The 27,989-nt window shown below is 43.0% G+C and overlaps 1 protein-coding gene across 2 annotated transcripts in view; it reads right to left on the bottom strand.

Annotated features, from left to right (window-relative positions):
- The window catches only part of GAB1 (GRB2 associated binding protein 1), a 118,590-nt gene extending 102,380 nt beyond the window's left edge, over positions 1-16,210 (bottom strand). For both annotated transcript variants that reach the window (XM_060778898.2, XM_060778899.2), the window contains exon 1: positions 15,581-16,210. In XM_060778898.2, the coding sequence (XP_060634881.2) occupies positions 15,581-15,652 (72 nt within the window). In that variant the 5' untranslated portion in view covers positions 15,653-16,210. The remainder of the gene's footprint in view (positions 1-15,580) is intronic.
- Between the last annotated feature and the right edge of the window lie 11,779 nt (positions 16,211-27,989).

Raw genomic sequence — 27,989 nt, 5'->3', positions numbered from 1 at the left:
CTGATGGTTATGGTATACCAGTCCCAGATTCTGATGATGAGGGCAAGCAAATCACAATCATGGTGGTGGTAGTAAGGTGGACAATACTGTCCATGAGCAAATGAGAGATAAGGTGCAGTGCCATTTCTACTGCGAGTAACTCCAAATAGTTGATGTGCTCCATGCCCTCTATGGCCGCCTAAGGACCATGGATGGTGTGACCCTTAAGGTGAGCTCACCACACTGAGAGGGAAGTGTCGGTTGCTAACATCGCCCACACAGAGATTGGAGCGATGAGTCCACTAGTTGAGAGACCTGAGGATGGCTAGAGGGACAATGACACATTCATTGGGCTCATCCTGCATGGGATGAAGTGCCCGAAGAAACCAATTCTGGAGAGGCCGAAGGTGCAAACAGGAGACAGGAGTGGCAGCTGTGGTGAATGCCATGTGTCCCAAAAAGCACTGGACATCCTTGGCATGGATGTATGGCATCTGCCAGACTCAAAGAGCTAATGAATGCAGATTCAGAAACCTGTCTGCTAGCAAGTAGGCCCTTGCATGCCAAGAGTCCAATACAGGCCCAATGAATTGGTTGTTTGGATAGGCTGAAGAAGAGATTTTACCTTGTTGATAAAAAGACCAAGCGTCTGCTATAAAGACAGAGTAAAGTGAATGTTCCTCTGTAGATACTCACAGGACTGTGCACCAGCAACCAGCCATAAATATAGGGGTAAAGTACTACCCCGTGCACCCAGGGATGAACCGGCATACAGCCATCTCCTTAGTAACACCTGTGGAGCTGTGGAGATACCAGAATGAAGAACTTGAAATGAAAAAGCCTGACCCATGTCTTGCTGGATAACAGAGGGAGGATGGTTGGTAATGACAATACCTGAAATTTGCAATATGCAATATATGCATAAAATCCTGTAAGGTCCAAACCTGGCCAAAGCCCACTGCCTTTATTGGAAACCAAAAAACAGCTGGGGAAAAGGAAAAAGAAGGAAACATAGAAAGATGTAAAGAAGCTACTGCTCCTTTTGAAACAAAGTAATTACCTCCTGCTAGAACACAGGAGGAGGAGTGGCCCGTAGAGTCCCTACTGGGGACAGTTTGAAAAATTCAATTGCATAAACATGCTCTGTAATCTCCAACACCCATGAGTGAGAAGAGATCTAATGCCATGCCTCTAAAAATGATGAGGTGGAGCTCCAAAAACTGGAGCTGAAGGGTTGGAGGCTATGAAAGAAGAGAAAATGCATGCGAAAAAACGATTGGCCCTGATCTACTTCTTCCCTTTAGTTTGTTGTCACCCCTGGATAATTAAGCTGAGGGGCTGGCCACCACAATCTAGGCTAGATTGTGGTAAAAAGCCAAACTTAGAAGTAGGCTATGTTCTGCCATGGGCAGTTATCCCACCATTGCTCTGCCTTCTTTGGAGAGGGTAGAGGATCTACACATGCTGGTGGATGGCTGCTGCAACTTTAGTACTGTATCGGTGCTGTGCTTAGCCGTAGCATTGTGATGAGAAGCTAAGGTGAGATACTACTGACAGAAAGCCCTTGGGATCTGTTGATGTTGTAGGGGAAGAAGATCCAAATAAGGTGCTGAGCTATGCCACAAGAGCACCTGATAGGCTGCCATACAAGCATGGTAATGAATCATGCAAGTGAGTAGGCTAGCAGTGGGGTGGATCTTCTTATCACAGTGGATTAAACAACTTTGACCACAATAAAGTTCAGTTTAGTAGGCTTAACTAACCACTCTGCTGAAGAGGTGCGTATGCAGTAAAGTGCATTTACAAACTTAGAAATTCCAGACACAGATACAGGAGTTGCCCTTTGTTTTTCGCCAAGCTTAAGCGAATATGGAAGTGCTGGGAGAACTGTACTTGGAGCTTGTTTCTGCTGTTGCTCAACTGAGAAAAGCAGATCCTCTAAGCAATCAAGGAGGAAAAATTAGGTAACACATCCCCTAAGGAAGCTGGGATGGAAAAATCCTCCTCAAGAGTAGGAGAAATCTGCTACTCATAGGAGTCAGAATCTACATCAGACTCATTGACTGGTTGCAGCTGAAGGAAGCACCAGAATGAGCTTAGGAAAAAGTTTTAATAAACTCCTGAAAACCAAAAGAAGGGACTACAAATCCTTGAAAAGGAGAGGAGGGTGCAGTTTGCCTATGCAAAAGAGTAGCAACCTACCTGTTGAGGCATGGGCCAAGTGGAGATGGGGCCCAAAAGACACAGTACTTACAGTCTGAGCCGTCACTGAAGCTCCCAGGCAGCATGACGCAGAGGGAGGATAGTAGCCCGAAGGCCCCTCCAAGGAGTTATATTCCATGGGCTTAGACCCAAAGCCTTGGCAGCCATCACTCACACAGGTGGCGTGGCTACCTTGAGCCTCCCCTCCCCTGAGGGGGGCAAAAGCATGGCAGGAATTGTTGCAACCCAAAGGCCCCTCCAAGGCATTATATGCCATGGGCGTGGAGGTAAAGCCTTGGCTAGCCATCACTCACATAGGTGGCGTGGCTGCCTTGAGCCTCCCCTCCCCTGAGGGGGGCAAAAGCATGGCAGGAATTGTTGCAACCCAAAGGCCCCTCCAAGGCGTTATATGCCATGGGCGTGGAGGTAAAGCCTTGGCTAGCCATCACTCACATAGGTGGCGTGGCTGCCTTGAGCCTCCCCTCCCCTGAGGGGGGCAAAAGCATGGCAGGAATTGTTGCAACACAAAGGCCCCTCCAAGGCGTTATATGCCATGGGCGTGGAGGCAAAGCCTTGGCTAGCCATCACTCACACAGGTGGCGTGGCTGCCTTGAGCCTCCCCTCCCCTGAGGGGGGCAAAAGCATGGCAGGGATCGTTGCAGCGTCCACTGCCTGCTGGGGTAAATGGGGCAGAGAAAGCACGGGCAGTGAGAGCAAGCTGTCCTTAAAAAAACAGAGACAGCTGAGAGGCGTGGCTGCAACCCAAAACAAAGTTATTGGCACAAAGCCACAGTGGCAGTTTGTTGCCACAAGCTCTACCAGTTCCTGGGTCTGGAAGGGGTGGTAGGCTGGTAAAAATCTTCTTCCCTCCTGCTTTCTGAGCGAGGGGAACAGAAGAAAAAGAAGGTAAGTTACTGCCCATTGCCAAAGGCTAAAAAGCCTGCGCCTCAGAGGACACGGCATTTTTTTGTTTTTTAGAGGGAGGGAGTGGGTTTGTCTAATAGGATAAACAAAGGTCCCAGAACAAAAGTTGGAATTGCTGTCTGTTAGAGTAGTCAAACTGGAGTCCTTGAGTCAAACCAATAGTTGTTTTAGGAGAGAACACCGAGTTGTTGCTGCTTTCGCGGACAAAAGGAATTAAGGCTCCAAGCCCCACTGCCTGGCTTTATTAGGAGTAGATGGGCGGGGCTGGAGTCCCTAATTAGGAAAAGCTTTCAAGAAAGATCCGAGTCAGCTGCGTGGACGCAGGGAAATACCACAGGTGTGGATTTCACAGTACCACGCAGAAGAATTAAAAATTCTCCAGAATTAGATGGGGGAAACTTTATTCCTACTCCCCAACGAAAATCAAGTAAGAATTTTAAAAAGACTTACTTGCAACAAGTAAATTCACCTATATTTATATTTACTAGAGAATAAATATCATATTGCCAGAAAAAGTAAAAACTTCAAGGCACCACAAAGATCTGATCTGTTGCACAGTGCTATTAAATTTAGTACATATGTAAATGGAAAATTACCTTGAAAGCCAAAAGGAGAAGTATCTAAATACATTAAAAAAAACAAAAACAAATGAAGGGACTAGTTTCAGCAGACAGTGTCAACAGGGTCAAATCCTGCCAAGACTCAATGACACTATTTAAAAATGAGACCGGAAGTCCAGACAGCAAATATATCCCCAATAACTAAAATCATGGAAGATTACAAAACGATGCCAATTACTGGAGAGAGCTGAACAAGCTATAAGAGGCCAGAAAGTTTCATGAAGGAAAAACAAAGATATTGAGAAAATGAGGAAAGTTTAAAAGAGCAATAACTCTGACAAAGACAAAAAATGTTGACCAAAAAAAGCAAAAAAGGAAGCACTCTGCTGTAAGCACTAAAATCCCCCAATAATTTGTACAGCTGAAATATAGCTAAATATAGAGAAAGTGGAAAACAATGAAAGAGGCGTATGTGGTATCCAAAATGCTATGCCTGTTTTGCTGGAAGCTGTTCAGTAGTGATTATGTGTTTGGCCAATCCCTTTTGTGGCTGATACTGGCTTTCAAATACAAAGTACAGAAAGATGGCAATCACAGAAAATCCAGCATACCCAAAACAACACTCAGATCTCTCTGTCCTGATAGTACGGGACATGAAGAAAGGGAGCATAAAGCATACCTTCCAACAGAAGCCTTCATATTGATGTACCATGGTCTATCCTTTTCATTTTACATAAAAGAAGACTATGTTATTCGCACTAGCCATTCCAGAGAAGTTCCTCAAATAGGAAGAGAGGCAATGCAACAGCTGAATCCCAAAGAACCTTGTGAATGAATCTGGGTAATCCAAAATTTGGAGATACGCATGGCATTGTGTTGTTTCCTTGAGCAAAATTTACTCAAGAGAAGCTACAGCAACATGCCATATGAATTCTTCAAGTAGGTGTCTCCTCAAATGTAGGACAGCCAGAAATGCTGGATCAGGTAAAATACAAAAACAACAATATTTATGCAATATTCAACTCACTCTCCTCTGCAACTCTGGTCCTTAAAGAGGTCACCCGAGGGCCAGAAAAAAATACACATAAGCTAAAGAAAGCAGTGATCCATACAACAAAGTTAAAAGGGATAACTGGAAAAAGCTATCCATGCAGAGATGGGTCCTCTTGGGGAGATAGGGAGGAATATAAAGTCGTTGTTGTTGTTGTTTTATGCACAACAAGATTAGTACACCGCAAACAAGATCACTATGCTGGCTTTCATATTTGATCACACTACGAACACTTCCAAACTTCCACACTTCGAACACTTGATGGCAAGGTATTCCAGGCAGCATTTCCAAAGGGTGGAAAATTTACTTCTTTGGACTGTTATCCAAGGAAGCCCTGCCAAAATTCAACTAATTTTTCCAAATTCTGGTTAGAACCAATCCTAAAAGACAAATAGTATGCATAAGTACAAGGGAGGTCTCTTGTGGAATTAGTTTTCACACTCCCTGCCCTAGGTTGTTTTTGTCCTTGTCAGGAGCAACTTGAGAAACTGCAAGTCGCATTTGGTGTGAAAACCGGCTGTCTGCAAGGACACTGACTAGGGTATCCCCGGATGTTTTGATGTTTTATGATCCATGTGGGAGGCTTCTCTCATGTCCCTGCATGGGGAGCGGAGCTGACAGAGGGAGCTCAACCCACTCTCCCCGGATTCGAACTGCTGACCTGTCGGCAAGCGGTTCTACTTGCACTAGAGTTTAATATAATATGCCCAATATAAAGCAGAGATAAGGAACTCCAGAAAACATGACATATTTTCTTTTGTCCGTTTGCCACAGTGAAGCAAACGGACAAATCTCTGCCAGGAAAACTCCAAGAACCTATGCTAGTCTATCTCTCATCAATGTTCCAGTAAACAAATAGAAGACAAAAGAGAACTTAACTTTGGTAGAACATACACATAAAAAGCTGATAATTATCCCATTTTATTACGCCAGCAAATTCCAGTTGCTGATTCCAGCAAGCTCTTGATCTTTTTCTATAGAAAGGGGAGCACAAGACCACCCTCCTCATCCAATGGGATCCTTCTCCAGGGATAATAAAAAAGGGAATAAAAATAAACCTGTTGATAATATATTACAGTCTGTGTGGCATAGTGCTTTGCATATTGCTCTTGCATTCTGGGCAACCAGATCTCAAATGTTCACTCTGCATGGAAACCAGTGGGTCATGGTGGACCAGTTTATCTCTATCTGATTAAGACGGAGGCAGTCGCAAGCCTCCTCTGAACAAATCTTGCCAAGAAAACCCTCTGGCAAGGTTGCCATGACTCAAAGTCCACCTAATAGCACACAACAACAGCAACAGCTTCAACAACAACACAATGCACTGCTTTTAAAGAAATCTGCTGCACAACCAGAATTAGAATAATATGTAATGGCTTAAAAAAAAAAAAAGAAGAGCTGGGAAAAGTGAGAAGGGACAGCCAAAAGGCCTGGAGGTAAGGGCAGATGTGATGGATGTGAGATCTAAGGGCTAGGCATAAATGTTACATTGTAGGATGAACAGAGAGGCTGTTCATCTTATAAAAGAGGCAAGCAAGGGTGATATGATCAAGTTATGTAAAACTATGCAGAGGAATTAGATAACTAGGCTTTTCCCCCTTGTACATAATTCTTGAACCAGGGGTCACCTGGAAAGGAGTACAGTACTTCGTCTTTTCTGTACTGATTCTCTCAGTGTTTAGGAAAGTGCCCTCTATAACAGGCATGGGCAAACTTCGGCCCTCCAGGTGTTTTGGACTTCAACTCCCACAATTCCTAACAGCCTACCGGCAGTTAGGAATTGTGGGAGTTGAAGTCCAAAACACCTGGAGGGCCAAAGTTTGCCCATATCGGCCTGCTCTATATAAGCCTAAAATCAACTTTTAAAACCTGGGTTGACTTATCCATAGATAAATGTAAGTAAAACCTTAACTTAAAAGAAACCATCCTCTTCTGCCCTTTTTGGGTGGTGAAATGGCAGTGCCCACCAGGGGCAACAAGGGTGCTTTTCCTTCTCTGCCAAATGACCCTCAACTTATCCATGGGTCATATCAAAATCTATTTTTTGGCTGCAAACACTGCCTTTGTCTTATATACAAGGTAGACTGACACCGTACTTCTTCTCACAGTGCATAGTTAAAACTAAAAATGTATTGCCACAGAAGGGGTTATGCCTGCCATTAACTTCAGCAGCTTCAAAGGGGGCCTGAACAAATTTACGGTAGATAGGGCTATTCACACCTACTAGTGGAGATGGATGTATATTTCTACCAGTACCTTAGGTGGTCTGCCTCTCTGGATCTGCTGCTGGGTGCCATATGCAGAAAGATGCTGCAGCATTCATACTTTCCTGGTGGACTTTATATGGGCAACTAGCTGGGAATCATGTAAAAGAAAGCTGTACAATTGCAGCTACTAATCTAATCCAGTAGGTCTCTTCTTCTAGTCACACATAAGTTTTATTAACTTATCTCTTTCCTGCACCCATCTCCATATTATCTACTAATTTGCTATTCCTTTCTGACAGAAGAATACAGAACCAAGAAATATACAAAAGCTTTTCATGTGATATTTAAAGATGCCTAAGAAATTCAGTAATGACACATTCAAACCAACCAGGTAATACGATGGTTATCCGGAAAGTAATGGTACAAGGGACGCAGCTCTTGTGGGGAATTTTCTCGGGGGAAGTTGGTATCACTGCCGTGTAGTGGGAAGCCAGCGGAAGTGAACGAGCAGTGCTAGTCGTCAGTAGCTCATTGACTGGTGTTGTGTTGAAGGTTAGAGATTAGCTTCCTCATTCTATTTCCCTCCAAGTGCGAAGTTCGCACTGCAATACACTACCTAAAATGCGAAGGGCATGAACGCCGCTGCGATTAATCACAAAATCATTTCAGTTTATGGAGAGGACATAATGTCAAGACAGCATGTAACAAAATGGGCATGGAATATATTGTGAGATTATGAAGAAACTTCATAGAGCTACCCAAAACAAACATTGTGGGATGCTGATGGTGGGAGTCTTTCTCCTTCATGACAATGCACATCTGCACACCACTCGTGCAACACAAGAGTTGCTGACTTCATGTGGTTGGGATGTTTTAAGCCACCCCTCTCACAGACCTGATCTCGCACCCAGTGACTACCATCTGTTCACGAAATTGAAGGAATACCTGGGTGGAAAACACCTTTCTGATGATGACGAAGTGAAAATGGAAGTGACGAACTGGCTGAAAAAGGCAGAGTGAAATTTCTATGACACCGTTTTCAAAAACCATCCCATGGATAACAAAATATATTGAACTGAATGGTGATTATGTGGAAAAATAATGTAATACCTGTGCTACAATCCATGTAAGCTTTATTAAAATATATTCATTCTTTGTATTTTAAAAAAATCTTGTAACCTTACTTTCCAGATAACCCTCATATATAGGCCAGAACATCACAAACCTTTGCATTTCCCCAGGTGCATCAACACAGTAGAATTAATGCAGTTGACAATCCTCAATGCTATGGACTTATGGGAATTATCATTTTGTGAGATCTTTTGTCTTATGCCAGAGTGCTGGAACCTCACCAAACTACAAACCCCAAGAAGCTATAACATTGAGCCATGACAGTTAAAAATGGTGTCAAACTGCATTAATTCTACAGTGTTGATGCACCCTCCGTGTTGGCCCCAAACTCATATGAAAATACATTGCAAAATGCATATTGTCAGGGACAATAACTTTAAAAGACACAATTAAGCAGATAATATATTAAATGCATATGTGAATACATATATAAAAACAAATATGTATAGACTGTTTTAGAAATTTGCAGATTACAAGGAAGGATTGTGGGACAAGCTTACAGGTCAGTACATGCAGAAACACACAATTTTCTACCTATAATATAGTACTTAACTGATTCATGTATTTTATACATATTTCACATAAAACACTGAAACAGACTTGCTAGTCCAATGTTTCTCAACCTTCCTAATGCCGCAACCCCTTAAAACAGTTCCTCATGTTGTGGTGATCCCCAACCACAAAATTATTTTCATTGCTACTTCATAACTGTCATTTTGCTACTGTTATGAATCAAAATATAAATATCTAATATGCAGGATATATTTTCATTCACTGGACCAACTTTGGCATAAATACCCTGTACGCCCAAATTTGAATGCTGGTGGGGTTGGGGGAAGGGGGGTGATTGACTTTATCATTTGGGAGTTGTAGTTGCTGGGATCTATAGTTCACCTACAATCAAAGAGCATTTAGAACTCCACCAACGATAGGAGTGAACCAAATGTGGCACTCCCATGACCAACAGAAAACACTGCAAAGTGGGCATTGACCTTGAGTTTTGGAGTTGTGGTTCACCTACATACAGAGAGCACTGTTGACTCAAATAATGATGCATCTGGATCAAACTTGGCACAAATACTCAATATATCCAAATATGAACACTGCTGCATTCTGAACCCCACCACCAATAGAATTGGGCCAAACTTCCCACACAGAACCCCCATGACCAACAGAAAATACTGTGTTTTTAATGGTTTTTAGCGACTCCTCTGACACCCCCACACTACTCCCCCCCCCCCCCTGCCAATTGAGAAGCATTTTGAGGTCTACACACTTGCCATTCCTGCTTAATAGGCAATAAAATGCTTAAGCAACACGAATGATTAGACACAAGCGGTGGTATTTTCTCCATGTTTTGGAAGGTTTCTCCCAAACTGGTGCCAAGAATTATTACATTGAAGTGCTATCCTAAATTGATAATGTACACCTAGGATACTTCTACAGGTTAGACCGCAACCCTATTACACAATATTTCATGCACAAGGGTCAGTTAAGGCTACAACACCGTCAAAGCCTGCTATAAGATGCAACTAAAAACAGGTGACATGATAGTTACTCAAACAATTAAATCAGCTATTGTGCAAAAATGCCCATAATTTCAAACAGTTTAAAATCATTAGCTGAACAATACCTTTATTAGGCTGAACCAACATGCCCTCAAAACTAGCATTGTTTTGACGTTGTTAGACAGTGGGTGTTAGCATTGTTGAATGAAAAAGTTCACAAATTACGAAGATTACGACAATGAAACAAAATTTACATTGTCTTAAATAAAAGTTTAAGACAGTGCAAGTTTTTGAAGCTGTATTGGCTTCTTCACTAAGCAAAACATCTTTAAAAAGAAAGGGTGAAAACTGGACAGTGTTGGAGTCACAAGCCTATTTTTTGTATCAGATGTTGTTTCAGTTGTAGTTTGGTTGTTTTGGAGAGATCAAAGGCTACTCCCCTTCCTGGCTATGCGAGGACCAGGGACAAAGGGCAATAAAAGATAGGTAATAAAATTTCAACTCCATTAGCAACAAAAAAAGTAACTTCCCTTGAGATCCAGGTTGTCCTTGTCCTGTGGGAAGCTAGCTACTCCCTTCTTAGGAAGAGAACACTGAGTTTCTCAGGAAGTCCCTGTACTGTTCCAACTGGAAACATGTTAAGGTCCCATATAGGTAAAATCTGCCAATTGTTTAGGACAGTTGCTCACATAAAACTCCTTGAAAGTCGCAATTATTCTGACACAAATGGACTGTTCCTAATTCAGGGAACCAAACACTGCCAAGCAATCAGTCAAGGCCAACTAACTAGATCCTTTAGATAGGTCTTAAAAGGAAAAGAAATGAAGAACCCTGGTGATTCAGTGGGTTAAACCACTGAGCTGCTGAAATTGCTGACCAAAAGGTCAGTGCTTCGAATCTGGAGAGTGGGGTGAGCTCCCGTTGTTAGCCCCAGCTCCTTTCAACCTAGCAGTTCGAAAACATGCAAATGTGAGTAGATCAATAGGTACTGCTTCGGCAGGAAGGTAATGGCACTCCATGCAGTCATGCCGGCCACATGCCCTTGAAGGCATCTACAGACAATGCCGGTTCTTCGGCTTTGAAGAAAAGATGAGCACCACCATCCCCAAAGTTGGACATGACTAGACTTAATATCAAGGAGAAACCTTTACCTTTAAAAAGAAATGAGAGCACATGTAATGTTGTTGTCTGCATTATTTCTTTTAAGGATATTTTTCTTTAGACAACTTTTTCAAAAGCCAGACATAGGGACCAGAAATTGGTGTGTCGTTCCATGAATTATTTTGCTTGAAATTATCAGGGGACAGGCCTACTCTAAATTGGAATGGCATAGGGCACCGAATTAGTTACATCCCAGAACAACAAAAACAGACATACAATATAGTCTCTACAGAAACAATTTATAGATGGCTACAACACCTGCTGCCCTAAAATGGTTAGATTAGCTCAGGGTATGCATTTTATTTTAAATAAATAAACAACATTGCCAGTATAAGTAATACTCAATGTCAGATAGCATTTATTTTCCAACCACTGCAGAATTCTGATATTCTGTGAATTGATTAATTTAGGGAGGAATATTAGGGTTGGGTTGCTGTGAGTTTTCCAGGCTGTATGGCCATGTTCCAGAAGCATTCCCTCCTGACGTTTTGCCCACATCTGTGGGAGGCATCCTCAGAGGTTATGGAGTCTGTCAACCTGGACACAGCATATTATTTGAAAACACAGAAATGCTGGACCACTCTAACAACTACCATTCACACTACACAGAGAAGCCATTGAAACCCAAAAGCAGGTGGACAATTTCAACAAAAAGGAGGAAACTATGAACAGGAACAAAAAATAACGACAGTAAATGAAGAACAACTCTAAAAAACAGGGGAATTCCAAACATGAAATAAGCAGGGCCAGCTAAAACCTCCCAACAAAGGATCCTACCAGGCAGCAATCAGCCAAGCTTTGAAGCTACAAGACCCATAAATGCTAATCAAGCAGACAAGAGTTCTTTTTCTTACCCTGAACATTCCACCGATATATAAACCCCACTTGCCTAGTTTCCTACAGACCTCACAACCTCTGAGGGTGCCTGCCATAGATATGGGCAAAATGTCAGGAGAGAATGCTTTCGGAACGTGGCCATACAGCCCGGAAAATGCACAGCAACCCAGTGATTCCAGCCATGAAAGCCTTTGGCAACACAATATAGGGTTAGTACTTGGATGGGAGACCAGTGAATGTTAGATACTTCAGGCTATATTTCAGAAACTGGCCAAACCATTTCATAGTATTCCTTACATTAAAAAGCCTTATGATCAATGTATGGGGATGCTATATGTCAACAGGTGGCTTGAAGGCACAGACACAAACACATTAAGGGAATATTTTCTTTCTAAACAACTGCATTTTCAAAAGAACCGACACACAGTAGATCAGTATCTTCTGAAAGATGTTTTGGTGGTTTCTAAAGGATTGGCAGGCATTTCTGACTGTTTAATATGTACAACAAAAATACCACTGTATAGACTCATGTGGGGCAGCTGTATCCAAAAGTGAATTTTTGTGTGGAAGACTCGAGAGTTCTGACCAAGTATAGAAGTTCTCTAAAAATTCTTTTAACTTGTGCAAATCTCATTTACAATTGGAACTTTTCTTCTAGTAAAAGAAGAGAAATGCTAAGCTCTGGTCACTCCATATCTGTATTAAAGATTCATCTCCCAGCAACACAAATCACTATATTTCTAGCATGCAGTCCACTCTCTACCCACATGTGGATGGCATGACAGTAGTGAAGTCTGCATATTCAAATGACTGATATTAAAATCCCATCTGCACAAAATGCTGGGAAACCAAAAAGCACACGTTGTTGTTGTTGTCGTCGCCTTTAAATTGTTTCTCACTTATGGCAAATCTATCATTGAGTTTTCTCAGCAAAGATTTGTACAGAGAGGGTTCCCTCTGAAGCAGAGAGAGTGTGCTTTAGCTTTTGTTGTTACTATGTGTCTTCAAGTCATTACAAACTTCTGGTGACCCAAAGGCAAACCCATCATGGGATTTTCTTGGACCCAAAGTCACTCTTCAGTTTCTATGGCCTGACAGAGAATGACTCTGGTCTCCAGAGTTGTAGTTCAACACTCAAGCTATTAAACCACAATGACTCGATACACATGCACACTTCACAATATATGGTAATCTCCACATATGCATATGAATTCATACAATCATAGTTAGAAGAGACCTCGTGAGACATTCAGTCCAACCCCATGCCAAGAAGAAGGAAAACTGCATTCAAAGCACTCCTGACAGATGGCCATCCAGCCTCTGCTTAAAGCCTTCAAAGAAGGTGCCTCCACCACACTCAGGGGCAGAGAGTTCCACTGCTGAACAGCTCTCACAGTCAGGAAGTTCTTCCTAATGTTCAGGTGGAATCTCCTTTCCTGTAGTTTGAAACTATTGTTCCGTGTCCTAGTCTCCAGGGAAGCAGAAAACAAGCTTGCTCCCTCCTCCCTATGACTTCCCTTCACATATATGGCCCTCATCATGTCTCCTCTCAGCCTTCTCTTCTTCAGGCTAAACATGCCCAAAACCCAAAACAACACACATAATTGTCATATGTGATAGCTATCCATGTGAAGTTTTGCATGCTGTTTCCTAAATGTCAGCTCCTTCCACAAGGACAAACAGATCTCTATAAAACAGCCCTCTGATCTCTTTTCTGGGCAGTATATACATTCTTTGCACATACACTGTAACTCTTGGAACAGAACAAGCCTATTTCTAGATTCCAGCAGGGATATCCAACTTTTAAAAACACAGAGAGAGAGAGAGTTGGAAAACTTCATATTAAAGCAACCAGTCTTCTGCAAATCCAACCATTACAGCGCCCTTTGGAGTCCTCACGAATGATCCACCCAGTTCTGTCTGAAGTAACTTTGAGACATGTTTTCATTTTCAAAACAAAACAAAAAGAGGGAGGTAGAGGCAGACACGTCCTGGGTGAACTGAAGGGAATGCTTCTCCCTTAAAAGACAGACACCCCGCCTTCCCTCTGCAAGGGGCAATACAGGCAGTGAAGGGAAGTTGGGTCCCTTCCGGGCCTTTTTGGATGTCGCTGAAAGCAGAACTGCGCACTTGGCACTTTTTGCAAAAGTCGTTGGAAGCCTGACGCAGCTCTGGGACACCTTCGTCCCAAAGAGAGAGAAAAGGACTGAAAGAGAGGAGAAAGGAAAGAAGGAGGGAGAGGGGAAGAGAGAGTGTGTGAAAGAGGAAGAGAGAGAGAAGGAAGGAAAGGGGGAGTGGAAAAGTGACAGAGAGGAAGAAAGGGGGGGGGAGAGACAGAGAAAAGGAAGAGAGGGAAAGAGAGGAGGAAAAGGAGGACTGGGAAAATGACAGAGAGGGAGGGAGGAAACGAGGAAATGGAAAAGTGACAGAGAAAGAGGGGAAGAGGGAAAAGACAGACAGGGGAAAGAGAGAAGGAAAGGGGGAAGTGGGAAAGTGACAGAGAGAGGAATAGAAGGGGGGAAGACAGAAAGGAAGAGAGAGAAGGAAAGGAGGAAGTGGGAAAGTGACAGAGAGAGGAAGAGAGGGGTGAAAGAGACAGAAAAGAAGAGAGAGAAGGAAAGGGGGAGTGGGAAAGTGACAGAGAGAGGAATAGAAGGGGGAAAGAGACAGAAAAGAAGAGAGAGAAGGAAAGGGGGAAGTGGGAAAGTGACAGAGAGAGGAAGAGAGGGGCAAAAGAGGGAAAGATGCCACATGAATGTGGTGTATATTATTGTTGTTGTATACTGCTTATTTTATGATGCTTTATATGGGTTGTTGTTTACATGATTTTAATATATTGCAAGCTGCTTTGCATCCCATGAGGGAGAAAAGCGGAATATAAATATATTATATTATATTAGCTGTCCCCTGCCACACATTGCTGTGGCCCAGTCTGTGTATATGTATTTTGTGTGTGTATATGTGTGTATATATATTTGTGTATATGTGTGGTTGCATATGGGGGGTTGCACATGTGTTGTAATTTTTTTTGGCTTTTTAAGTCTCTTCTGCTGTGTTTTCCAATGTTTTTATGAGTGATGGTCACTTGTTGGCCTGATAGGTGTATTGTGTCCAAATTTGGTGTCAATTCGTCCAGTGGTTTTTGAGTTCTGTTAATCCCACAAATGAACATGACATTTTTATGTATATAGATTGACACAGAGAAAAGAAGAGAGGGAAATAGAGAAGGAAAAGGAGGAGTGGGAAAATGAAAGAGAGGGAGAGAGGGGAAAAAGACAGAAAAGTAGAGAGGGAAAGAGGCAAGGAAAAGGAGGGGGGAAATGACAGAGAGGGAAAGAGAGAAAGGAGGAAAGGGGGAAGTGGGAAAGTGACAGAGAGAGGAAGAGAGGGAGAAGAGGCAGAAAAGTAGAGAGGGGAAGAGAGAAGAAAAAAGAGGGGTGAGAAAATGAAAGAGAGGGAGTGGGAGAGAGAGAAGGAAAGGGGGAAGTGGGAAAGTGACAGAGAAAGGAAGAGAGGGGGAAGAGGCAGAAAAGTAGAGAGGGGAAGAGAGAAGGAAAAAGAGGGGTGGGAAATGACAGAGAGAGAGGGAAAGAGAGAGGAGAAGGAAAGGGAGAAGTAGGAAGGTGGCAGAGAGGAATTGAGAGAGGAGAGGGAGTGATAGAAAGAGAGAAAGGCAGAAAGAGTGAGGGAAAGAGACAGCGAGAGAGAGAGAGAAGGAGAGAAAGTCTGGTGGAGGGAAAGAGAGAGTGACTCCCAGAAGAGGACAGAAAGTGAGGAGAGACTTAAAATCGGGGTGAGGAGAGGAGGGGGGTTCCGACTGCCTGAGGAAAAGTGGAGAGAAACCAGGAAAGAGAGAGAGTGAAGACGCCAGACAAAGATTGAGAGACAGGGCTGAGGAGGAGACCCGCACTCGCACATATCCAGGAAGGCGGCTCTCCGAGGAGCCGAAGGGAGGGCTCAAATAATGGGAGGGGGAGGTTAGAAAAGGAGGAGGGGGGGTGCCTGCCTGGCGACACTTACGTAGCGCTTCAACTTCTTCTCCGGCGGCGACTTGCGGAGCCACCCCGAGCAGACCACCTCCCCGCCGCTCATGGCTGCGCCCGCGGCGAAAGTCGGGCTCCTCCGTTGAGCAGACCCAGGCGGATTCCTTCTCCCTCTTTCTGTGTGTGTGTGTGTGTCTCTCTCTCTGTGGGCCGAGGAGGAGGAGGAGGAGAGGACAACAACCCAGGGAAAAGAAAACACACTCGGGCGCCCGCCCTCTTCTCCAGCGGTGCCTCTGGGGGAAGGGAAGGAGGGAGGAGACGGCCGGGAAAGAGAGCGAGCCAGTGAAAGAGGGAGGGACGGAGGGAAAAGGGAGGGAGGGAGAACAGGGAGGCGTGGAGGGAGATCTCTCTCTCTCTCTCTCTCTTTCAAAGCAGAGCCAGGTCGGGCGAGAGGAGGCACCCTTCCTGCCCAGTTCTTCTTCTCCTCCAGAGAGGGAGGAGCAGGGCAACTTTGAGCTACTCCAATCCAGCTGCTTCCAGCCCAGAGAGAGAAAAAGAGCAGCCTCCTCCTCCTCCCCTTCTTCCTCCTCCTCCCTTCAAGGCGAGCCTCGGGGTCATTGCAGCTCCTTCCTCCACGGCTCCTACTTTTACTCCGGAGGGAAGGAAGGAAGGAGGAAGGGAAAGAGGAGGGAAGGAGGAGGTGGCTTCCTTCTCCTCACCGCTCCGCCTCGCAGACCGACAGGCCTCGCAGCTGGAATGAGCGATGGAAGGAGTGTAGAAGCCATAATATAGAATTAATGCAGTTTGACACCACTTCAGCTGCTGCGGCTCAAAGCTACGGAATCCTAAGAGTTAGGACCTCTGTGGACGCCTGTCAGGAGAGAATGCTTCTGGAACCTGGCCCATACAGCCCGGAAAACTCACAGCAACCCAACTCCCAGGAGCATTCCAGAGCACTGAGACTTTGCTCCCAAAGTGGTGTCAAGTTGCTTCCATTCTGCAGGGTAGATCCACCCCCAAAGCGGTGCTAGTCGGAGTCTCCACCGGGTGAGGCGCTGTCCACTCTCGGGCCGCGTCTACGCTGCTTCTTGAACTCAGTTTCAAACAGGTATTGAAGAAAGTGGCTTTGCAGCGCAGATGCTGACATAGGGTGCATCTCTACACCAGCCATGGGCCAACTTGGGCCCTCAAGGTGCTTTGGACTTCAACTCCCACCATTCCTAACAGCCTCAGGTCCTTTCCCACATCTTCTACACCAGCCATGGGCCAACTTAGGCCCTCAAGGTTCTTTGGACTTCAACTCCCACCATTCCTAACAGCCTCAGGTCCTTTCCCACATCTTCTACACCAGCCATGGGCCAACTTAGGCCCTCAAGGTTCTTTGGACTTCAACTCCCACCATTCCTAACAGCCTCAGGTCCTTTCCCACATCTTCTACACCAGCCATGGGCCAACTTGGGCCCTCAAGGTGCTTTGGACTTCAACTCCCACCATTCCTAACAGCCTCAGGTCCTTTCCCACATCTTCTACACCAGCCATGGGCCAACTTGGGCCCTCAAGGTGCTTTGGACTTCAACTCCCACCATTCCTAACAGCCTCAGGTCCTTTCCCACATCTTCTACACCAACCATGGGCCAACTTAGGCCCTCAAGGTTCTTTGGACTTCAACTCCCACCATTCCTAACAGCCTCAGGTCCTTTCCCACATCTTCTACACCAGCCATGGGCCAACTTGGGCCCTCAAGGTGCTTTGGACTTCAACTCCCACCATTCCTAACAGCCTCAGGTCCTTTCCCACATCTTCTACACCAACCATGGGCCAACTTAGGCCCTCCTGGTGTTTTGGACTCCAACTCCCACAATTCCTAACAGCCTCAAGCCCTTTCCCACATCTTCTACACCTGGCATGGGCCAACTTGGGCCCTCCAGGAGTTTTGGACTTCAACTCCCACCGTTCCTAACAACCTCAGGCCCTTTCCCACATCTTCTACACCAGCCATGGGCCAACTTGGGCCCTCCAGGTGTTTTGGACTTCAACTCCCACCATTCCCAACAGCCTCAGGCCCTTTCCCACATCTTCTACACCAGGCATGGGCCAACTTGGGCCCTCCAGGTGTTTTGGACTCCAACTCCCAGCATTCCTAACAGCCTCAGGCCCTCTCCCACATCTTCTACACCAGGCATGGGCCAACTTAAGCTTAAGTGGCTAAGGAAAGGGCCTGAGGCTGTTAGGAATGGTGGGAGTTGGAGTCCAAAACACCTGGAGGGCCCAGGTTGGCCCATGCCTGGTGTAGTAGATGCATCCATGAGATGCATGGTTTGTTGCCTGGCCCACAGCTTCCAAATGCATTGAGTGGTCAGAGTAGAATAAGCCTCCCTCTCTTTTCCCCTGTCCTTGGCCTCTCTATTTTGTCCAGTTTTGGCCCTCAGAAGCGAATCCTTCCGTCTCCAACAAGGGAAGGCGCGAAGTTAAAACGATCTAGACGGGGAATGTGGAGCCGCCATCGCCCTTTTCAGCCTGGAAAAGTCAATAAGCCTGGAATCGTTTCTGATTCGCTTGGAAAAGTCAATAGCACTGAGGTTTTCCTGCCAATCTTGCGAGGAGCGCTCCAAGGTTCACGGAGAGCTCGCGAGAGCCGGTTTGGGACGAGGAAAAGCCCCAGGGCTGGCAGGGGAGGGAGGGAGGGAGGGAAGGAGAGGAGCCTCTTTTGCCCTCCTCTCTCCTTCCTGGGCTGGGCCTGGAAAGGAAGGTGCTCTGCCAAGGAAGGGAGGCAGGCGGTCCACAGTCCAACGTCTCCACTAGATTCTGGAGTTCACATGTAATGGACTCGCCCATCGTGCTCATCTCACGAGTTATGAAGACCCTAAAGTAGTGTTTCTCAACCTTCCTAATGATTTGACCCCTTAATACAGTTGCTCATGTGGTGGTGACCCCCAACCATAACATTATTTTCATTGCTACTTCATAACTGTAATTTTGCTACTGTTATGTAATGTCAATATCTGATATGTAGGATGTGTTTTCATTCACTGGACCAAATTTGCCACAAATAGTAATAATGGAAACATTGTGAGGTAGGCCTTCTCAGAGCTGGAGAAGGGAAAAGGTGGGCAGTGGTCCCAATGACACACGGCAATGCCAGGTATATACACTAGTCTTTTTCAAAATCTGAATGCTACAGATTTTTGGCCTGGGGTCCAAGACATACGCTCTTCTGGACATCTCAAGCATCAGAACTAAACACGAGAAAGAAGCACCAGAGAGTCCTTGAAGCATATGAGCTTCTCTCTCCTTTATTGAAGTACACAAATACCTGGTCAATCTAAAAGTTTCACTTACACCACAATATGGGTGAAGTTTTCTATAATTAAGTTGCAATTATAAAGTATTTCTAGTTTGGAGGGCTGGATAGATTATTGGTAGATTCAGCCATGCATGGCTTGAAAATATTTCCTCCTAAAAAAATCCAAAATGAAAATCTTGAGTTTGCTATTTCATACAAGGGACACCACTTTGCTATGCCATCTATATGTCAATGTCAAAGTATGCATGTTGTCTGTCTGTCTGTAGCATAAAGGCTGTTGCTAGGTGAAATGGACTAAACCCAAACTGATATCAAGAACAAACCATAATTGGAAAGAACTATTTCTAACTAATTATTTCATCTGATTATGCCCATTTTTAGATGTCTTAAAATGAGGATATGAAACAGATTTCCAAGCAACCCAAGTACCTCTAATAACCCAGCCCACTGTTCAAGGTTTGATATATAAACAAATCAACACATCCTCAAGAAGTCTCTTGAAAAGGACAAGGTAGAGCAACCATGTTCAGAATGTAGTAAAGCCATTGTGAGTTACACTCCCTGTATTGGCTAAGTGATATATTCTCAGGTCTCTGTCACTGCAGAAGAACTGGTTCGTGAGTCAGAAGTAGTGGGAGCCACAACTTCCACAAAGTATAGCAAACTGAAACTGGGAGGCTGAGTAGCTGAAGAGAAGCAGATGGCTTTCCTCTTGTTTTCTTTCTTATAGGAATCCAAACCTTGAAGAAAGCCTTTCTTGAGGATGGATCTTGGAGAACATTCACCTAGGTCCTTCTCTATGTCTTTGAAATAAATATAATATAATGCAGTATAATAATATACATTATCCCAAAAGACAGACCCCATGGTGAGGGATTATGAGAGCCTAAGTTCAAAACATCTTGAGGACAAAGGATTCTTCACTTGTTTATCACAATTCAAGATTATTGACTATGAAATAGATAAGGCAGACATCACAATAACATCAAAGAGAACAACATGTTTAACAGCATTTAGGAAGATTACTTTTTGGGACTATAGCTCCCAGAATCCTGGATATTCTGAGAATATTAGTCCAAAATGTCAATGTACACAGCTCTGATGTTTACTTTTGCATTTCCTATTTGAGTAAACCAATTGAATCTATTGTATTTATACACGTGTTGACTCATAGATCAACTCAATCAAGAACTAGCCAAAGGAGCTGAATTCCGTTGACTAGTTCCAATTGGATGATCTATTGAGTCAACACATACATGTCCAAGGTTAGGAGGTAATATGTTTCTGCAAACCTAGGAGACAAGTAGGTATTTTCTTGGGCCTTTCTGGACTTCAGAAAGTCCATTTTTTGTATAACAGGAAGCGAGCAAAAGCAACACCCTATTTTAACAAAGGCCTCTTTGTTAAAATTGAGTCTCAAGTGGCCCAGATGGACCCCAAAAATTGTGGAAATGCCCACTATCCCCTACCCAAGTCCCTGGACAAAGCCCTGTTACAGAGGTTTAATTGGGCTGCACCCAATTCCTTTTTGAAATAAGTCAGAAAGAGCATATGATTGCATAAAGTATGAGGTTCCAGTGATTATTCAATTAAATAATTCACCTTTGCAAATTCAATGTTACTGTAAGAACTGTGCATAAGGCAAAAATAAAAAATGGAAATATTTCATGTACTGTTAGTAACTATGTTGCTGATGGAAAGAAGGAAAGAGGCCAACCCCCAAAATTCTAGTGTTGCAGCTTCATGGACCACCTGCAAATCTACCACAAACCACAGTTAGGAACCTCTGCAGTGAGGCAAAGAAGACTCATGTGAGTCAAACATCTGCTCGTTTCAACCATCAGCAAATACCTGAGGCCTGCCTGCTCTAATGCAATGTTAATATTAATATCAACTGTTTTTCTTTCCTTTCAAGTTTAAAATTGTACATTCAAATGTGCACTCTTTGCTACTTTTGGACTGCTAGACGGGAAGAACTCTTCCCAGATTTTGGACACGATCTACGAGTTTAGCCACACACAAGAACAGTTGAACATTTCCAGGTGTCCTGGATCCCTCGGGGGCTATCAAGACATTTTAAAAAATCTTGCAGTGTAACTCTTTTTTGAGCGAACTTCTTTGGGAGCCGAATTGAAACGCAAAACCACTTTGAATCTCCCTGTGGAGAGAAAAAGCAGGGTATAAATAAACATAAACATACTAATAATAATACTAATACAAATTTTCACTGAACCATTTATTCCTCCCCCACAACCCCAAAACAGAAATCTATTAGTTAGATATTTTAAACTAAAAGCTAACTTAAATGTTGAAAAAATATCAAGAACAATTATTTCAGTTGCTCAAATACAATTCAACATGATGGGATTTGGTGCATACTAGACTAGACAATTACAGCTGTGTGGTGACACTTTAGCTGCCATGATGCAAACCTATGGATTTCTGGAATTTGTAGTTTGGTGACTTAGCTAACCTGGAGCAAAGAATTCTAGATGCAATAGAGTTTCTAAGAAGAACTTTCTGAGTAGCTCACATAACGACAAATGCCAAGATTTTATAGGACTGAGCAAGGTCATTAAGTGTTATCAAAGAGGTACATGTGTTTTTTTGTAGATACAAGCTAACTGAATTTGTCAACTACAGTTTTATTATATTGATAATTAGCTGGCTACGTTTCTGTCCTATATTTTTGCCAATCAATGGTATTCAGACAAGCTTAATGTCCAAAACCTTTTGGTCAGACAGTACAATGTGCAAAAAGTTATAGAAAGTTTTAACCCTTATTATTATTTCCTGACTATCATGATGCATTCTATGTGGGGCTGTCCTTGAAAAGTATCAGGGAACTGCAGATAATATTCCCTGGTGAGTACTTCAGAAATCACATATCAACAGCACTGGCTTCCAGGTTACTTCCAAGCTCAATTCAAGATAAGTCCTAAACAAGTTGGGACCAAAATATCTGAAGAACCTGTTGGGAACTTGGAACCCGCAGAAGACATACTGTTGCACATCACATAACCCCAAACAATTGATGGATACATGAGACAGAACTTTCTTATTGGCACCTTAGTAGAATTCCCTCCCAAAGGACATCAAGCTGGCTCCTTCCATTGGCAGACAGGCAGCCAAGGCTGCATTATTTTGATCCCTAAAAATAGGCCTGTCTTTGAAGACTGTTTGAAGTGTATGTGTGGTAACATTCTATTATTATTGCTGGTTTTGTTTTTAAATAATATTTTTATCTAAGCCTTGGCAGGCCAAGAGAAAATAACATTTTAATACATAAGTAATATGACTGATATCAAACTTATGGAGACGCTATACAGCATTCTTTGCAAGGGAACTATATTAATGTGGCAATGTCATTTGCAATCCATATTTATAACATGTTGTCATAGCACTGATGCAATAACCAAAATCCCTACTAAATGCAATTCCACCATCAACATGATGGGATTGCTGGTAGGATCTCACTGTTAAACAGGCTTTTACTGAGAGCCAAATTATTATTATTATTATTATTATTATTATTATTATTATTAACTTTATTTGTACCCCGCTAGCATCTCCCGAAGGACTCGATGTGGCTTACACAGGCCGAAGCCTCAAAACACAATACAATAGGAAAACATAACACAACAATAGCAAAGCAAATCAAACAATAAGCAAAATAACGACAATGGCAGTACATCAAGACATTATTAAAACTGGTTCGGCCGGCGCACTGGGGTATAAGGGTTAAAACTACTGACAGCAGCAATACTGGGGTGTGTGTGTTACACTAGTGGAGGATCTCTCAGAGATGAACATCAATGGCATCATAGCTAGCACTTAGTAATACACAGAAGTGGCATGTTAAACCCCTTTTGAATGTCTTGTATCATGAAAACCTTACAATGCAGCAATAAAAAAATGAAACAAGAGACGAAAGATTAAGGTTAAATTCCCAGGTCTAATGGCACTCAACAAGCTACTAGGGTACAGCATGAGATAACTATGAGTCGCACAGTGACTTATGAGGCAGCTGAACTCAAGCCAAAAGGACATTCAGCTGCTTCTTATGTGTCCAGAGGTGAAAGGAAAGTCAGAGGCTAAAGAACACATATAGGAACATGGAATGTGAGAAGCAAGCATCGGGAAGCTAGACACTGTAAAACAACAAATGGAAAGTACAAATATTACAATACTTGGAGTGTGGGAGAGCTAAAGTGAACAGGAATTGAACATTTCCAGTCAGATATTTATACTGTATTTCCATAGGAAACAAAAATCTAAAAATATATGGGGTGGCATTAATAGTGAGGAGAAAAATAGCAAAAGCAGATATAATATAAAGTCTGATTAATATCCAAAAGACTTCAGGGAAAACACATCAGTATGACCACAAGCCATGTTTATGCACCAATTACAGAGGCAGAAGAAGAAACTCAAAGGGTTCAAGAGGAAGTTGATCACACACTAAAACAGGACTTCTTCATAGGCAACTGGACTGCAAACATAGAGCTGAATCTAAGGGTGCTTCCAGACATATCCAAAACTTGTGTGGAAATGAGTTAAAAACCCACTTCTGTACAGGTTCTCATTTTCACCCCCAACCCAAACCCCGAGCTTTCCTCAAGAGATGGTATGAAGCCACACTGAAGCCCCCCATTTGGGCCCCAAAACTTACTAGTGAGGCTTGCCTGCAGCGCAGTCCTCTCCCTGCAGTCCTCCTGAGAAAGTTATGTGTTGGGGAGGGGGGAATCTCACCCTTCCTGACATTACATTTTCTCATGCCAGGAGGGCTGTGGGGAGAGGACTGTGCTGCATGTAATCTTTGCCAGTAAGTTTTGGGATCCAAGTGGGGTGCTGGAAGGAAGGGGGTGGGTGCCATCCCGCTCCACCAGGCTTTTCAGAGCCTGAAGACATGGGATAGTTGTGGGGCTGCTTACTCAAGACTGCAGAAGCTGTTCCAGTGGTCAGTCCCCACAGGTCCAGCACCTCAACAAACCCGGGCCTTTCAGTAAGGCCTGGATTTATTGAGGTGTTTAATTAATGCGAAGTAAACTGGCAAAACCCAGTTTACTCCACATTAATTGACTTTTACTGAAGGATTTGTTTGGATGCCTCTGGTAAAAGTGAGACAAGTCCTGCATTTTGGGCCTGTCTGGAAGGGCCCAAACACTGCAGTGAAATTTGGCATGGGATCAAGAAATGATGTAGGAGAGCAGCTGATACAAATTTGTAAAACCAGCAATTCATCACAAGCACATTCTTCAAGTGACCAAAGAGATTACTATATATATGGACAGCACCTATGGCCAATGCAGGAATAAAATAGACTACATAATTGGAAGCAGCTCCTTTCTCCCTCTGACTCTTCTGACTGGAGATATCCAAGACAGAGCATGAGAATTGATTCATGGGTAGCATATTCCATAACACAGAGTTGTAGTCCCTCCCTATGAAATAATTGTAGTTGTATTGTTTTTATGTAAAGAAATCTGATGCAATTTTCACTTGGAAGACTTTCTCTTGCCATAAAAAATAATTGTTTTATTTTATTGTTACATGAATCAGCCATAAGTCCTGGGCTGGTTCACAATGCCACAACTAAGAGCTAGAATGACTCCTCACTACTTTTGCGGCACAGTGACTCACAGTATCATGAAGTAATACTGCAGTCTTCAAAGTGGAATTGTATGTCTTTGGCAGGACCCATTGTTTTTGTTTGTTTTGTTGTAAAATGACATATACATTTGATGAGACTATATACATGAACTATAACATTAGCAACAATAATCCATCCTCTCTAAAAAAAAAAAAATCCTATGAAACTCACTGAGATGCCTCTATATCAGTGTTTCTCAACCCAGGAGTTGGGACCCCGGGGGGGGGGGGGGGGTCGCGAGGGGGTGTCATAAAGGTTGCCAAAGACCATCAGAAAACACAGTATTTTCTCTTGGTCATGGGCGTTCTGTGTGGGAAGTTTGGCCCAATTCTATTGTTGGTGGAGTTCAGATTATTCTTTGTAGGTGAACTATAAATTCCAGCAACTACAACTCCCAAATGTCAAGGTCTATTTTCTCCAAACTCCACTAGTGTTCACATTTTGGCATATTGAGTATTTGTGCCACGTTTGGTCCAGATCAATCATTGTTTGAGTCCAAACCTCAAGGTCAATGCCCACCAAACCCTTCCACTATTTTCTGTTGGGAGTTCTGTGTGCCAAGTTTGGTTCAATTCGATTGTTGGTGGAGTTCAGAATGCTCTTTGACTGTGGGTTAACTATAAATTCCAGCAACTACAACTCCCAAATGACAAAATCAGTCCCCCCAACTCCGCCCCCCCCCCCCCCAAAGTATTCAAATCTGGATGTATCGGGTATTTGAGTCAAATTTGGTCCAGTGAATGAAAATGCATCCAATATATCAGATATTTACATTACAATTCATAACAGTAGCAAAATTATAGTTATGAAGTAGTAACTAAAATAATTGTATGGTTGGGGGCGGGTGTTACCACAACACGAGGAACTGTATTAAGAAGTCACTGCATTAAGAAGGTTGAGAACCACTGCTCTACATTGTATTTCCTCAATTGTGTCTAAAATCTTTGTTTCTTGGAATGATGGAAGTTGCAGTTTCACAAATCTGAAAAGTGTCAGGAAGGGGAAAGCGTTATAAATAATTTAGGAATCATAGTGTATTAATGGACAGGACATGTATTCACAGGAAAAGCAGTGTATTTTTCCCCCCTGGATCTTTTTCCATAGGTAGTTCCACAGCTCAAGAGGCAAGCTGCTTTAAGAAACAAATAGCAAGCAACCTGTTTCTTTGGCCATGAGAACTGCAGCAATGAAAACAGAAAGCTAAGCTCTAGCTGCACACAAGATTCTTTCTCACAGACACATACGTTCCCAGTTGTTCCCGTGTTTTCTCTTTAGAAGCCTTTCCACCTGCTAGGAGGATTATTTTTTCTTCTATCTTCTCTAATACATTCTGAAGAAGTAGACCCCATGCTTATTGCTTAGTACAAAGCTGAGAGTGGTGGAAGAATCTATTTTACTCCTATTCCCAGCTGATTTAATATGACTCTGGCAAGACCATTTATTGTGGATCAATGTGCAGACTCCAAATGCAAGCTCCTATTCGGCTGGCTTTCAAAGAACAGGATAAAAAGAAGCAGATACTAATCGGCTCCTTTGTTTTCTTTTCTACCCTTTCGGTATGTCTGGAGAACTGAAAAGAAAAATGGAAACACAACATCTGTGAAGCATTGTTTTAAAAATGGATTTGAACCAAATATAGGGGAATTTGGCAGACTATATCATAGAAGATAACTGATTTCCAAATTTTACAGTTTTGTTCATTCCTTTTTTTAAAATCTTTTACATTTTTCTGAAATATATACAGTAGAGTCTTGCTTATCCGACATAAACGGGCCGGCAGAACGTCGGATAAATGAAAATGTTGGATAATATGGAGTCTCCTACTTTTACCCATCCAACATGACACTAGACACCTAGAATACTAACAACAGGGACTCAAAGGGTAAAGACAAGGCAATGCCTTGGGGCTAGAGTGGCCCAGCAGGAAGTACCCAGATGCAGAAGAGGAGTGTGGAAATCACAGAGGGAAGGAGGGAGGACACTTTCGCTTCTGGTCCTACTTCTTTTCCCTCTTTCTTTCTTTCTTTCTTTCTTTCTTTCTTTCTTTCCTCCCTCCCTCCCTCCCTCCCTCCCTCCCTCCCTCCTCCTCCTCCTCCTCCTCGTCTTGCCTTTTTTACTTATTGGGAATGGAGAGAGAGTTAGGGACCACTCCTTTAATGAAAAGAGAAATGCTGGAGGGAAAAGGGGGCATAGGATAAGAGCGTCAGATAAGACGGAATGTCAGATAAGCAAAGATTGGATAAGCAAGACTCAGCTGTACCACTGAACATTAAATACTCAGGAACTTCGAAAAACAAGAAATGGCAAATGTCCTGGGAATTGATTCATTGGAATACTGCATGCTATCATCTTTCAATGACAACTTTCATTTTATAAGAAGTGTTACAATATCACTTTGAAATTAAGACCCTCAGGCTGCAAGTCAAGGAGCAGCACAAAATGTACTCAAATTCTAAGAAGAGATTGAGGAAGCAAAAATGGAAAGGCATGGAAAGGGAAATCCCCAAGAGTTAACCTTCAGCATAAATTCACCAGTACATATAATTGAGAAAGCCAGTGTGGTGTGACAGAGTCAGTTTTGTGTAGTAGTTTGAGTACTGGACCATGACTCTGGAACCAAAGTTCGAATCCCTGCTCAGCCATGGAAACCCACTGAGTGACCTTAAGCAAGTCATGCTTTCTCAGCCTTAGAGGAAGGCAAAATCAGAAGTCACCTGGAAAAATCTTGCTCAAACACCCTTCAACTTAGGGTCACAATAAGTCAGAAACATCTTGAAGGCACACAACAATATGTACACTAATAAATGATTGATATACTTTGTTCATTTATCACTTTCTAATGTATGACTTCTGATTTTGGGTCAGTGCTCCTTTTACTTACAAATAAGGTCTGCTTATTTTTTATAATGTAGGCATTAAAAATACAACATGCAAGCTGTGATCAAGAACTGAAGTGTATTAAATATTGGATTTCAGAGATAAGACATTTTTGACTGTGGAATCCTTTGAAATGTAACTGCGGCACATAATTAGTCTTTCCCCACTGTCTTTCCCATCTCCCCACTGAAAAGAGTGGATATTGCACAAGAACACTTTCCCACTTATTTATTAGAGTCCTAGAAGTGAAGGTCAGAAAAAGACAATCAGAAAAAAGCTGCCAAAATAATATGTGTGTTCAAAGCAGGCTACATTTATGCTTCATCCATATTACTTCATTTGCTCTGTGGTGGCTAAGAGACTGGGATTTGATGTTGAAACCAGACAACAAAAGTATCAAATCACACTGCATCTACATGTAATATCAGGACTCAGTTTCTTGCAGGGTTTGTGCAAATGCAAACAACACATACTTGGAGCAAATGATGCAAGATAATGAGTGCTCAGTTGGTTTTGTCACCACCTTTGCATAGTGACTATGAAGTTTCCAAAGACAGGTTCATAATCTGTTTCTCAACATGATGTAAAACAGGTACGGCAGAGAGTTGCATT

This window comes from Anolis sagrei, chromosome 5 (assembly GCF_037176765.1).
Source record: "Anolis sagrei isolate rAnoSag1 chromosome 5, rAnoSag1.mat, whole genome shotgun sequence".
Taxonomy (NCBI): domain Eukaryota; kingdom Metazoa; phylum Chordata; class Lepidosauria; order Squamata; family Dactyloidae; genus Anolis; species Anolis sagrei.
The sequence above is the reverse complement of the archived record's forward strand: the minus strand, read 5'-3'. Positions and strand labels throughout refer to the sequence as shown.